Genomic DNA, 14,305 nt, shown 5'->3' on the forward strand with positions numbered 1-14,305 from the left:
CAGGCAAGCATCCTTCAGCGCCTGAATTAAGGGGATGGCAGGTGCATGAGGAGGCTGCAAAGGGCAAGTTGAGAATATATCCAATGCAGTGATGATAGCGATGGGCCACGGAGTCTAAGGCCAACAGGCAAATGAGGCCATGAGAGAAAGTGAAAAGTTGGTCAGGTCAGAGGATGGGAAGGGACATTAATGGGATTTTTTTCTTTTCTAGGCAGGATCAGTTCTTCTCCACCTTCAACACAGCCCACTCACTATAGGACTTAAAGGCTTTCCCAGAGTTCTGTCTTCTTGATAAAACCCAGTCTATGCTACTAACAGTCTTCTTTCGTCATTTTAAGCTGCCTAAGAGACCAACCTCCGAAATGTACCCTAAACCTCTCTTAACTTCAGCCATTGTCCTCTTTCACACTTTCACTCCATGCATCCCCGGAGCTGACCTCTTCTCTTCGGTGCTCTCTCGGTCTCATGATTGGTCTTCGCAAGGTCGTCGATAGCCTTGATCTCTTCTCAAGAATCTATTTCATCTTTGTGCATTAAGCACAGCCCAGCAGATGCTGAAGACAGGGGCTCTCAGCCTTTTCATGTCTCTTCACCTTGGCCTCCAGCCCCGTCTCAGTCATCCACACTCATGGCCATGTTCAGAACCTGATGTGTTTTTTTTTTTCTCTAACTCGCTCTCTAATCTCAATATTAAGCATCACACACTTGCACTTCCGCTGGTCTCTTCCCTCCAACAAATCATCAAACCTACTTCTAACCTTGTGACCTAATTCACTTTCCAAAGTGAAACTTTTCACTTTCTGCCATCCCTGAATGGCCTCAGATCCCTCGGTCCATCACTATAGTCACAGCTTTGTGTGTACTCTCACTTCCCTTGCTGCTTTTTTCTTTCATCCTGTGTACACACACACACACACACACTCTTCCTTGTTGAATCCAGCTCTCCACCCACTCCACGCCTGCCTGTACTTGAAGCGCCAAATGTGGCCGACACACCTGACAGCTATGCGGACGGGTCCCCGTCATAACGGTCACCGCGGGTCTCACGTGGGTCCTCAGCGCTGCCCACCAATCCACAACATTTATCTAGTAGTTGAAACACCTAACCCCTACCCTTCTGAAACCATTTCCTACATTCTTTTCTCAACAATCTCTTTCCCTTCCTTTTAGTCAAGGACTCTGATTTTCGTGTCCTCAAGGAACTGGATCAATCAGACAAGGACGTTCGCATCCTCTCGCCACAGCTACACACGACTGTGTGGGGTCTGTCACCTGAATGCCTCCTGCTGCGAAGGACAGGATGTTTATGCTCCTAGGTAAGACCCACCTCTCCACGGACTACCAGCCTCTCCCGATTTACCCGGCTGCTCCGGTAACTGCCTCCTGCCTCTCCTCCGTCATCATCTTCTCCCTCTCTTCTGAATCGTTCCTACCAACATGCCAAGATTCGAATATCCTCCACCTTAAAAACAAAATATCCACCTCCCTTGACCTTCCACCGCTCTCCAGCTACCGCCCACCTTTTGTCTTTACAGCAAAACCCCTTAAAGAATTGCCTTCTCCTCCTCTATTCCTCCCTTTGCTTTCTCTCTTGAACCTTCTATACTCAGCCTTTTGAACCTGTCGTGTCACTGAAACCCCTCGTCTCTAGTTGCTCGTTTCCTCCATGTGGCCACATTGAAGGTCCATTCTCCGACTACTCAACAGCACCTAACACAGCTGTCCGCTCCTTCTTTTGAGAAACACTTGCTTCACACGGTCTTGTGATAGGACTTTGGTTCCTTCATACCGATCTGCATGATCTCAGCCTCCTGTTAGCTCCTCCTCCTCTTCCCCATTTCTGGGTATTGATCTGCCGCTCAGCTCGGCCCTAGAGCCGTTTACAGGCTACGTTCACTCCTCAAGTGATCTCATCTCATCTTTTCCACAGTATTAAATACCAGCTACACATCTGTATATAGCGGTGTGCCGAATTTCTATCTCCAATCATGACCTTTTTATTGAAATCCTAGTGTTATATCCAGTTGCCTGTTAGACAGCTCCACTCGGATGTCTAAGAGGAATGTCACACTCAGGGTGTCTAAAATCAAGCTCCTGATTTGTTTCTCTCAGATGGCACCTCTCCCAGCATTGTCCTTCTCGTAAAAGAATCACTGTCATCTCGTTGCTAATGCCAAAAATCTCAGTGACTCTTGATTCCTTTCTTCTAATTTATTAGCTAATCCCAGAGGCTCTACCATCAAAACACATCCTGCCTCTGCCAACTGCTCACTACCTCTCACAGCCAGCTTTGTCGGAGTGGCCACCGTTCCTTCCTCCCTTGACCATGGATGGCATCCGTCTCCACAATCCCGCTTTCTCTTCTCTTCCCTAAGCAGTGATGCCCTCATGATCTTAACATCCTTTCTTGATCTCCTTCTCAGGCAGTCTACCACCGGGTGGGGAGGGGGAGGTGAGGGGGAGAGAAAGAATGTTCTCCGTAGGCTCATCTCCTCTTCACCCCTCCGCTGACTGCACTCCAGCTACCTGACACAGTATTTCTGAACCACAACACACACACTCCCACTCACGGCAATCACACCTGCCCTCACGCAAGATACCCATGTGGCCCCCTCCCTCCCTCCCTCCATTCAGATCTCTGCTTAAATGGCATTTCTTCAAACAGGTCTTCCCGAAAGTGCCATGTCCCCATCACTCTCTTTCCTCTTCCCTGAATCCATTTCTTCGTATCATTGATCCCACCTAACATCATGTATTAGAAGGTGAAGTTCATGAGGGCAGGGACTCTCTATGCTTTGTTCACTCTTAGGATTCTCAGGAGCCAGAGCAGAGCACGACACATAACAGGTGTTCAATAAATATCTACTGAATGAATAAATAAAGGAACAAAATTTCCTTCCAATTTTGGGTGTGATAAAAGCAGCATATAATACAAGACTGACCACCACTCGCTACCTTGACATTATATTTAGAATAAAATAATCCAGCATTTTCAAGTATTGTCATTGGTCTTCCTTTCCCTAAAACAATAGGAACTTTGCTAGAAATGTCCCAGCCGTAAGTAGAGAAGATGAGATGACGGCCGTGATTGTTAATGTTACAGTGACCATTGATCATTTTCCAACACGCATGAGATCATATCACTCCTCCGCTCAGAACTCTCTGCTTGTTTTCCGCTGTACTTTGACATGAAAATTCCATATCGTGGCCATGCAATCTGGTTCTAGTCTACTTCTGAACCCCATCTAGTGCCAGTGTCTTCCTGTTCACCTTACTGTAGTCACAGCGATCTTCTATGTTCTAAGGCACCAACCTGATTTCTGCCCCAGGGCCTTAGTTCTCACTGTCTGAATATCCTTCCTTCAGATCGCTCGCATGTCAGCCTCAAAGCCTAAACCCGAAGGGACCTCCCTGGACCAATATGGCTAATATTAGCTGCTCCCTTCTCTCACCCCAGGAAATCTGTACCTTATGACTCTCTTTTCTTTGTACCTGTATTTAAAATTACTTTGCTTTTATACTTGTTTAATATCCTCATCCCTCACCGGAATGTAACCTCTGCAGAGTAAGGACCTTGTCGCTCCTCCACAACAGTCTGCTGGCCAGAGACTGCCTCAGAGTCGAAGCTACATGTCTGTCTGCTGTACAGGGAAGACCTGGACCACCTTTCAGGGTTGGCTGTGCCTGTGTCAGGAAGCTGCTTTCCCACGTCCCTCAGTCAGGCCTGGCTGACCTGGAGCTGGCTAAAACTCCAGCTTCCCCTTTGGTTCCTCTCTGCCTGTCTGTCGTCCCTCCCCAGCACTTCGCAAGCTGTTACCTTGATGGCCCCCGTGGCTATCTGGATATGGTGCAGCCGCCTCAGTGTGCTCTCTCTGTCGATGAAGTAAGAGGCTGCCAGCTGGTGCAGGGTCTCCAGGGACACGGCAGAACTGTTTCCACTGCCCCCAACGACAGGAGCACTTCCTGCTGTTTCTGCCTTGCGGCTCAGTTTTCGTTTGTCCACAAAAATGGTCAGGGACTCTTCTCCTGTCACAAACAACATGGGTTCATTGGTAAGGCCTTCTGTTCCCTAATCCCCTACCAGTTAGAACATGAAACCCTTGGCCAGAAGAGTCAGAGCTCAGAAGGAGTCCGCTGCCCCTGCTGAAGAAGAGTTCTAGAACAGTCTCATCAGACAGTGACAGGGTAGCGGGCATCACTGCCCGAGGGGCCCTCCTCCCTTTCCCTCATTCTTTAACCATCCCATAGCTCATCCCCTCCCCTCCAGCTTATCCATTTAACATCCTTTATTGATCTCAGTCTCGGGCAATCTACCTCCATGGGGGAGATAAAATTTTCTCTCTCAAGTTGTTTATGAGAAGTCACCATGGATATTTCTGCTCCCTCAGAAAGGGCAAGAGCCTTGAAGTTCAACCTCCCTCCTCCCCATCAAACACTCAACACCTACCACATGCCGGCAGCTGGCCCAAACCCTTGGAGAGTTTCTTTTTGTCCATCAGACAGTGAGCTAAATGTTATAATAAATCCCGCTTTCTTCTTCCCAGGACAGCGACAGCCCTGTCTCCTCAGAGCTTTCCATTCGGTCACAGGTTACACCATCCCCACTCCCAACCTCGTCCCCATCCAGCCCAGAACCACTGGAATTTGTTTGGCCAGTTACCAATCTTTAGAGAGGCCAGCAGGGGTCAGGGACTCAATGGACATTTACTTCTTTGCCTATGGGTCTGACAACTACAGCCACAGCAAATACTAGGATGTGGAGAAGCCTCTGGGTTAGAAGGCGCTGTCAAAAGAAAACTGGGAGCGCCCCCTGCTGGCAAGTACTTAGTAGGCGCCTGTGAATCCCCCACCTCCTTACCCCACACCCCTTCCTCGAGGAGGACGCTTATAAGCAAATAGCAATGTTCTGGATGTCACGATTTGGATGTCAAGAGATTATACTGTTCTCAAAGGCACCAGAAAGAAACTATTTCTCAGGCGGTAACAGGCTGGGAAGAACAAAGACCCAGGAAGACTCAAGCTCTACTCCATGGGTTTTAAAGCTATAATTCAATGATCTGACAGCCAGTTAGCGCAGGATCGCGATGTTGCTTACCTCCAAGGGTGGCAGAAAGTAAGAAATGAGTGCCGTACTTTTTAATCAGGTTTTCAGTGACCTGCTGTAGGTTGGGTCTCCTTCCAAGGAGGCGAATGTTCCGGATAAACTCTGGGGCGAGAGGCAATGGCAAACTGAAGAAGTCCTTCCTTTCCAGAGCCAAGTTGTTTACTTTCCAACGGGCAAACTCCCTGGAGAAAAAAAAAAGTCAAGGGATAAAGAAAAGCTCCATGTATGTAAGAACAAGAATCATAAAATCTGAAGTAGAGAATGTTCTTTCTCCACTTCTACCACGATCCCCTCCCCTCAGCACACGTCCCTCCACACAGAGGCACCTGGTGCCTGGAAGAGGCCATGGAAGAGGCCGTTCCCAGGCTGGGGAAAGACCCATCTCGGCTGACTTCCATCACAACCTACTTCCATCTGGCTGTCGCACTGGAGAGCAGCTAATCAGCTCATCCGTATGAAGGTAGTCGTGTACCACAGTGTAGTATGGGGGCAAGACGCCAACAGTGAAAACATGAGAGCAGCGGTTTGCAGAGATGGGAACCAGTTCCAGTTGCCCCTCAGTGCATGAGTCCCATGAGCTCCCCATTTGTAAAGTCAGGAGTTTGGTCTACACAATAGTCCTCAAACTTTTTGGTTTACACTCAAAAAATGACTGTGTCTCCATATTTATGTGGCGTATAGCCATGGATGATTACCACTTTAAAAACTCAAACTGAGAAAATTTAAATGTATTATTTTACTTAAAGATCACAGCAGTAAATCTATTACATATAATGTAAATAGCATATTTTTATTACAATAACCATATGTCCTGAAACAAAACCAGTTTAGCAAGAAGAGTGGTATTACTTTGCATTTTTGCAAGTCTCTAATATTTGGCTTAGCAGAAGAGAGCTGCATTCTCATATTTGCTTCTGCATTCAATCTGTTGTGATAATTGTGGATATTCTTCTTTGTGGCTATTTGTTGTTCACTCAACAAATGTCATTCCTTAAAGGTTAGTTACAGCCTGGAATCTGAAACCATTTCAGTGCACTTTTCATAACTCTGTTACATTAAAATCTGGTGTTCTACACTGTACTTTGAATGTGTCCTTTTACCCTTCAGGATTTTGGAACATCATTCACTGGTCATCGAAAAAATATGGGATCACTGAATTATTCAGATCTTCCACATTGTGAACTTTTCATTATATAATTGCATAACACCATATTTGTTAATATCACCACAAATCTCATGAGTAAAGTTATTAAATATTGGAACTGCTACCAAGCTCATAATGACAAATATGAGTTTTCCAAATTCTAATTTGGAAATTAGAATTTCCAAAATTCTAATTTTCATTTGAAAGCTTAAATTTCATCATTGGCAACAAATATTAGTTGTTTTCCTTGAAGAGGTAAACCTACTTCATTCCTCACCACTCCCCTTTTTTTTGAGAAAATGTTTGCCAGACACTAAAGTCTAAATAACAATAGTTTGTCTGATGGTTTTTCTTTCAAGAAAAATTCAGTTCCAATGAAAAAGCAGCTAGTTGAGCTCACAATTCAATCACAAAAGCATTTTTTCCTTGAGACAATCATCGCTCTTCCAAAGCCTCCAATGTGCTTTAGGTGTATTTTTCCATTTCACCATACAAAATATTAAAAAGACATGTACTCAAGGGTCAAGAGCCAATAAAATGAATAAACTTGACTGCTTCAAGGATATTTCTTATATGAATCTAACATGCATGTTTGTGTGCATGCACGCGTGTGTGTGTGTGTTTAGGTGCAAGTATGTAATGATAAAAAAAAAAAATACATGACTGGGGCGCCTGAGTGGCTCAGTGGGTTGAGCCTCTGCCTTCGGCTCAGGTCATGATCTCAGGGTCCTGGGATTGAGCCCTGCATCAGGCTCTCTGCTCAGCGGGGAGCCTGCTTCCCCCTCTCTCTCTGCCTGCCTCTCTGCCTGCTTGTGATCTCTCTCTCTCTCTGTCAAAAAAATAAATAAAGTATTTTTAAAAAATACATGACTACTGGTGTCCTTTGGTGAGACTGCCTTTATCCAAATTAAGATGATTTGTTTTCACAACATTAGCAGATGTCAACATGGACATCCTGAAAAGACCTAAGAGGATCCACCTTCTAAGAAGCCCTATTATACAAGATGCTGAAATTCCTTTCTAGTCCCATCTACACTTTTAATCTTCTTGCTTTGCTCCTCACTGAAATGTCTGTATTTTAAAGGGGACACATTTCCAAGAGGAGTCTGTCTTAGGATGAAATTTAAAGGATCACATCCACTAGTAAGAAAGGACTCTTCCATGGCCTTTCACATTATATTCATAAGGACCAGCTCCACTGCATTAGGGAACAACAAAATGCAAAGTCTTATCAACCTTCTCACCCATCCCAACTCTGCTCTTTGTGACAGTGCTGAAGCTTGGTCTTTCTCCCCAAATCCATGGACTACAAATTATAGGGCTGCATAAAAATAAAAGAGTTCCAAAATAAGTGAATAAAAGTCCATGCCCAATTTAAGGCTATAGAATTCTCTCATCTAACTCTAGGAACTAAGACAGAGAGGAGGGGCATGTGCCAAATATTACCAGGGAAACAAAAGAAAAGACGACTAATAATTCAAGGTTCCAACAAAGTCTTTTAAGATTCCCATTGTGTGGCTTTATTTATCTAAGCAGGCAAGTTCATAATAATACATTATCATTTATTTCCATTGTACAGGAAATGTCAAACTTTAAAGTACAGGGTATTTGTCGAACTGTTTTCTATCCCAAATCCCACTGCAGCATACAGAACAATTGCTTGATCTCCTGTCTAAATTGACCAAATGGCCAATCAAAAGACATGGGGTGGCTTAATAGACTTTTTTTTTAAAGACCCAACTACATGCTGCTTGCAAGAGACTCACTTCAGTATTAAGGACACCTATACAGCAAGTGAAGGGATGGAAAAAGATATTCCACATAAATGGAAACCCAAAGAAACCTGGGGTAGCTATATCAGTTAAAACAGACTTTAAGCCAGACTGTAACAGGAGACAAAGAAGGGTATTCTATATTGACAAACGGATCAATTCACCAAGAAGATACAACATTGGTAAATTATGCACCAAGGTAGGAGCACCTAAACATATCAAGCAAATATTAGCAGCTCTGAAAGGAGAAATGAACAGCAGTTCAACAATAGGAGGAGACTTCAATACCTCACTTTCAACAAGGATGAGTCCATTCAGACAAGATCAACAAGGGAACATTGGCTTTAAATGACATATTAGACCAGATGGACATAACAGATATTTGCAGAACATTCCATTCAACAGCCCCAGAAAACACATTCCTCTCTAGCACATTTTTTGGGGTAGATCACATGTTAAGTCAGAAAATAAATTTTAATAAATGTAAGAAGATTGAAATCATATGCATCTTTTTCATCCACAATTGTATGAAACTAGAAAATGCGAGAAGTAAAGTGGAATATTCACAAATACATGGAGATTAAACAACATGCTCCTGAACAACCAATAGGTCAAAGGAGAAATCAAAAACTATCTTGAGACAAATGGAAATGGAAATACAAATACCATGCAGCAAAAGTAGTTCTAAGTGGGATGTTTATAAAAATAAATGCCTACACGAAGAAAAAATGAAGTTCTTAAATAACCTAATTCATACCTCAAGGAACTAGAAAAAGAACAATGAATTAAGCCCAAAGTTAGTAGAAAGAAGAAAATAACAAAGATCAAGTGGAAATGAATAGCATAGAGACTAAAACGATGACAGAAGAGATCAATGAAAACAAAAGTTGGTTTTTGGAAAAGGTTTTTAAAATAGACAAATCATTAACTAGACTAACCAAGAAAAAAGGGAGGAGACCCAAGTAAATAAAATTGGTAATGAAAGAGGAGACATTACAGCTAATACCACCCAAATACAAAGGATCACAAGAGACTACAATGAACAATTACTGACCAAATAATTGGACAAACTATGAGAAATGGATAAATTCCTAGAAACATAACCTACCAAGAGTGAATCATGAATAAGTAGAAAATCTGAACAGATGAATTACTAGAAAGAAGATTGAGTCAGTAATAATATACCTCCTAACAAACAAAAGTCCAGGATCAGCTGGCTTTCACTGGTGAATTCTACCAGACATTTAAAGAATTCTTACCAATGTTTTCCAAACTCTTCCAAAAAATAGAGGAGGAGGGGAAACTTCCAAGGCCAGCATTACCTTGATACCAAAATCAGACAAAGACACTACAAGACAAGTAAATTATAGGCCAGTATCCCTGATAAATACACATGCAAAAATCCCCAACAAAATATTAGTAAACTGAATTTGATATTACACAAAGAGAATTATACAGCATAATCAAGTTGGACTTATTCCAAGAATGAAAGGATGGTTCAACATTTGCAAATCAATCTATGTGCTACTCCACACTAATAAAACGAAGTATAAATACATATGATCATCTCAACAGATGCAGGAAAAGCAATTGAGAAAATTCAACATCATTTGTGATAAAAACTCTCAAAAAATATATAGAGGGTATATACCTCAACATAATATATATCCTATATGACAAGCCCACAACTAACATTATATTCAATGGTTAAAAGCTGAAATCTTTTTCTCTAAGATTGGAATAAGACAAGGTGGCCCACTCCTGCCAATTTTATTCAACATAGTACTGGCAGTCCTAGCCAGAGCGATTAAGCAAGAAAAAGAATTTAAAAACATCCAACTTGGGGCACCTGGGTGGCTCAGGGAGTTAGGCCTTTGCCTTCAGCTTGGGTCATGATCTCGGGGTACTGGATTGAGCCCCGCATTGGGCTCTCTGCTCAGCAGGGAGCCTGCTTCTCCCTGCCCCCCTGCCTGCCTCTCTGCCTACTTGTGATCTCTGTCAAATGACTAAATAAAATTAAAAAAAAAAATCCAACTCAGGAAGAAAGAAGTAAAATCATCAATTTGCAGATGATATGGTATTATATATAGAAGTATTATATATAGAAAACCCTAAAGACTCCACAAGAAAAACCTGTTAGAATAAACGAATCCAGCAAAGTTGTAAGATACAAAATCAATATACAAAAGTTAGTTACATTTCTATAGAGTAATAACAACAACAACAAAAACCCCACAGAAATTAAGGAAAAAAATCCCATTTAAAATAGCAAAAAAAGAAAAAGATAACAAGGAATAAATTTAACCAAGAGGATGAACGTTCTGTACACTGAAAACTATATAATATATTGGTGAAAGAAATTGAAGAAGACACAAATAAATGGAAAGATAGTCTATGCTCATGGATTGGAAGAATCAATATTGTTAAAATGTCCATATGATCCAAAGCAATCTACAGATTCATTACGATCCCTATAAAATTTCCAATGGCATTTTCCATAAAATAGAAAAAAAAAATCCAAAAGTGTGTGTGGAACCACAAAAGAGCCCAAGTAGTCAAAGCAATCTTGAGAAGAAAGAACAAAGTTAGGAAGTCATCACACTTCCTAATTTCAAACTACATAACAAAGCTATAGTAATCAAAATGTGGTATTGGCATTAAAAACACATTGACATCTATGCTAAGTGAAATAAATCAGAGAAATACAAATACCATATATTTCACTCATATTCAGAATTTCAGAAACAAAACAGATAAACAGGGGAAGGGAAGGAAAAATGAGATGAAAACAGATGGAGACAAATCATAAGAGACTCTTTGAAGGAAGCAAACGTGGTTGCTGGAGGGGATGTGGGTGGGGGGATGGGGTAACTGGATGATGGACATTAAGGAGGGCATGTGATGGAATGAGCACTGGGTATCATATGCAACTGATGAATCACTAAATTCTACCTGTGAAACTAAAAACAAAAACAAAACAATAAGACACACCGATAGTGGAACAAAACAGAGAACCCAGAAACAAACACACATATATGGTCAATTCATTTGTGACAAAAAAGCCAAAAATATACAATGGGGAAAGGACAGTCTCCTCAATAAATGATAATAGCAAAACTGAAGAACCACATGCAAAAGAATTAAACTAGACCCTTATCTTGCACCATACACAAAGATAAACTCAAAACAAATTAAAGACACAACTTAAGACTTGGAAGAAAAACTCTTCCAAGAAAGCATAGGCAGTAAGCTTTTTGACATGGGTCTTGGTGATTGTATTTGGAATCTGACACCAAACCGAGCCTCCCTGATTCATGGTAGGCCATATTCATCAACTAATAAACAATTTCTATCCTATCATTTAGATTGCTAGAAGAAATAAAAAGCAGGTGTTCTTCCATGTTTTCATAATTTCGTACAATGGTCAAAGCCCCTCACCAAAAAGAAAGATCACCTTACTACAGAGGTGGTTCCCAATATAATGAAATTTAATAAATAAAAAAAGGTGTGCTCAGTCCCTTCATTCAGGACTGCCAAACAGTACCTCCTACAAGCTTTCCTTGACCATCCCATCCAAAAGAACATCCTCTTTCTCTCTCACTCTCTGTCTCCATGCTCTGCTTTAGTTATCTTTTTTTTTTTTTTTTAGCACTTATTACTACCCAACATAATACATTTTTTAATTCTCTTCCTCTCCCAGTAAAACAAAAACTCAATGAGGGCAAGATTGATCCTTTCGGTCTTAACAGCAATAGAGCAATACTACAAGTTCTAACCTTTCATACTGTTAGTAATATACTTTTTTTTTTTTAAGATTTTATTTATTTATTTGACAGAGAGAGATCACAAGTAGGCAGAGAGGCAGGCAGAGAGAGAGAGGAGGAAGCAGGCTCCCCGCTGAGCAGACAGCCCGATGCGGGACTCGATCCCAGGACCCTGAGATCATGACCTGAGCCGAAGGCAGCGGCTTAACCCACTGAGCCACCCAGGCTTTTGTTAAATGACTGGGAGATTCTCTCATTTATTTTATTTAAATTAAATTCACTTGTTTTATGTCATCGCTCTCCTAATCCTTTCACTGTTTGGAAATTATTGATGACTAGATAAGAAAATGCTACAGCATGGGAATACGTAGATGCGACTACTAATTAGTGATTGATCTGAAATGGAAGTAAAGTATCCTAAATGTGTATGCATATCAATGAGAAAATTAGATTTGACTTATAAAAATGTAATTTACAGGCATGATTTTATATACTGTTTATACATAAATCAGGCACAGATGGCATTTTTCTTATGCTTTGGTAAACTGAGTCAAGGCCTTCTTCCATTGTCTTCAGCAGACATGGATACCTTTCAAACCCTGGGGCACATTCTGAACCCACAGTCCACACTCTGAAGTCCAGTGAGTACAGTGCCCCCATTCAGACTCTGTTCTGCTTTATGCCCAATGTTAATGATCAGCAGCCCCAACCCCTACAATGGGTCTAACAACAACTTCTGTCACACTCGTAATGTTCAAGGTCACCAAAAGAAGTAACAATTTTAAAGTCATGCACTTTTCCTTAATCCTCCTATCTTTTTGTCCAGCATCAGACTTGGAAAATCATATATTTTATCCAAACCAAAGAGAGTTTTGAGCATCTATTATTTAAATGAATGAGGCTGTGGAAGCTTAGAAAGCTAAGTAATTTACCTGATTTCACACAACTACCAAGAGGGAAATTTCGACTGCTCAAATTAGAAGGAACATTTTAGTACTATCTGCCAATATTTTTTCATGTTACATTGAAAATTCTCCATGTGATGCATTGGGACCAGAACTGAGGAGACCAAGCACAGGAAGTCCTGCTACCTTGGACTTTGCCCAGTCGCCCCAGGGGCTAAATGGGTCAATATATGGACAAACCTGTCCAAACTCACACCCATCCTTAGCCATTTGCAGTGCCGGCAGGAGCCAGCAGGCACACCAATTAAGGTCTAGTCACTCCTCTTATGTTATGAGAAAAACCATGAAACAGAGAGAGAAGTGGTTTGCTTAAAACAATATACCCAGCTGGTACCAGAATCAGAACAGAAAGCTAGTGTCCGGCCCCTCCCCCGGTGCTATGATGGCGGTGATGACAGCAACGGTGAGACCCAGAGGGGTTAGGAAAGTCATTTGCCTGAAGTTACACAGTAAGTGGTGGGGCTGAGATTAAAACCCAAGTCAACACCATTCTGCTGTTTCGAGAACACGATTTTCCTCTGTGGAGATTAAGTGTATTTTATGGTATTCTAATTATTATTTTTTAAAAGATATTATTTATTTCAATCTCAAGTAGGTGGAGAGGCAGGCAGAGAGAGAGAGAGAGAGAGAGGAGGAAGCAGGCTCCCCACTGAGCAGAGAGCCCGATGCGGGGCTTGATCTCAGGACCCTAAGATCATGACCTGAGCCGAAGGCAGAGGTTCAACCCACTGAGCCATCCAGGTGCCCTGGTATTCTAATTATTTTTAAAAGTTTACTAAGTTTACTATCTTTTAACAAAAACATCTCATTACCTGGAACAGTTCATTCCTTTAGTTATCTATATACACATGAGTTTACCATATATCCCAAACACAGTGTAACATATACACTGAAGCAAACCGTTTTGGATTTCAGGTGGTTTTAATACATCCATTTGCAGAAGGAGAAATCGAGACCTAGTTAAAAATCAAGTCCATACATAGGGTGTCATGGGAGAAATCAAAGATAAAGGCCTGATTTCAGCTCCTATGGCTGTTCAGGACATCATAACACAGAATAACAGATGACTCAGAAAAATGAACAATGCTGTCTTAGGAAGCATTTTATGAGCAAATAATAAAAAATAATGGTTTACATTTAATGAATTCTTAGTACGCGCCAGGCATTCCAAGCATCTAACAAGTATTAACCAATATGATATCCAAAACACCCCATAAGGGGGAGAAGATCATTAACCTCATTTTACGGATAAGGAAACTGAGGCACGGGTAAGCTAATTTGCCCAACAGGAAACACCCAGTTGGTGACAGGGTCAGGATTTAAACACAGGATGTGTGGTTTCCGAGTCTACAGTGTTCACCACCATGCTACCTACCTACCCTGTGACTCTCAAAAGGGTAATCACGATTGTGTGAGTGGAGGAGAGTGTGTGTGTGAATGAGAGAGAGAGGGGGGGAAGAGAGAATTTCATTGGAGAAAGAATAGATACGTAAGGATGGAAACTATATCTGAACCCCCCCACACACAAAAAAGCCGCTTCTGTGAACTGTACTGGG

General features: G+C 41.7%; 1 protein-coding gene across 1 annotated transcript in view; it reads right to left on the bottom strand.

The window, feature by feature from the left end:
* BRINP2 (BMP/retinoic acid inducible neural specific 2) overlaps positions 1-14,305 on the bottom strand; it is a 48,991-nt gene that overhangs the window by 15,922 nt on the left and 18,764 nt on the right. Inside the window, exons 2-3 of the mRNA XM_044267350.1 lie at positions 5,096-5,286; positions 3,818-4,026 (exon numbers count right to left, since the gene is read on the bottom strand). Coding sequence (XP_044123285.1) covers positions 3,818-4,026; positions 5,096-5,286 — 400 coding nt within the window. The remainder of the gene's footprint in view (positions 1-3,817; positions 4,027-5,095; positions 5,287-14,305) is intronic.

The sequence above is a fragment of the Neovison vison genome, chromosome 10 (genome assembly GCF_020171115.1).
Source record: "Neovison vison isolate M4711 chromosome 10, ASM_NN_V1, whole genome shotgun sequence".
NCBI lineage: Eukaryota > Metazoa > Chordata > Mammalia > Carnivora > Mustelidae > Neogale > Neogale vison.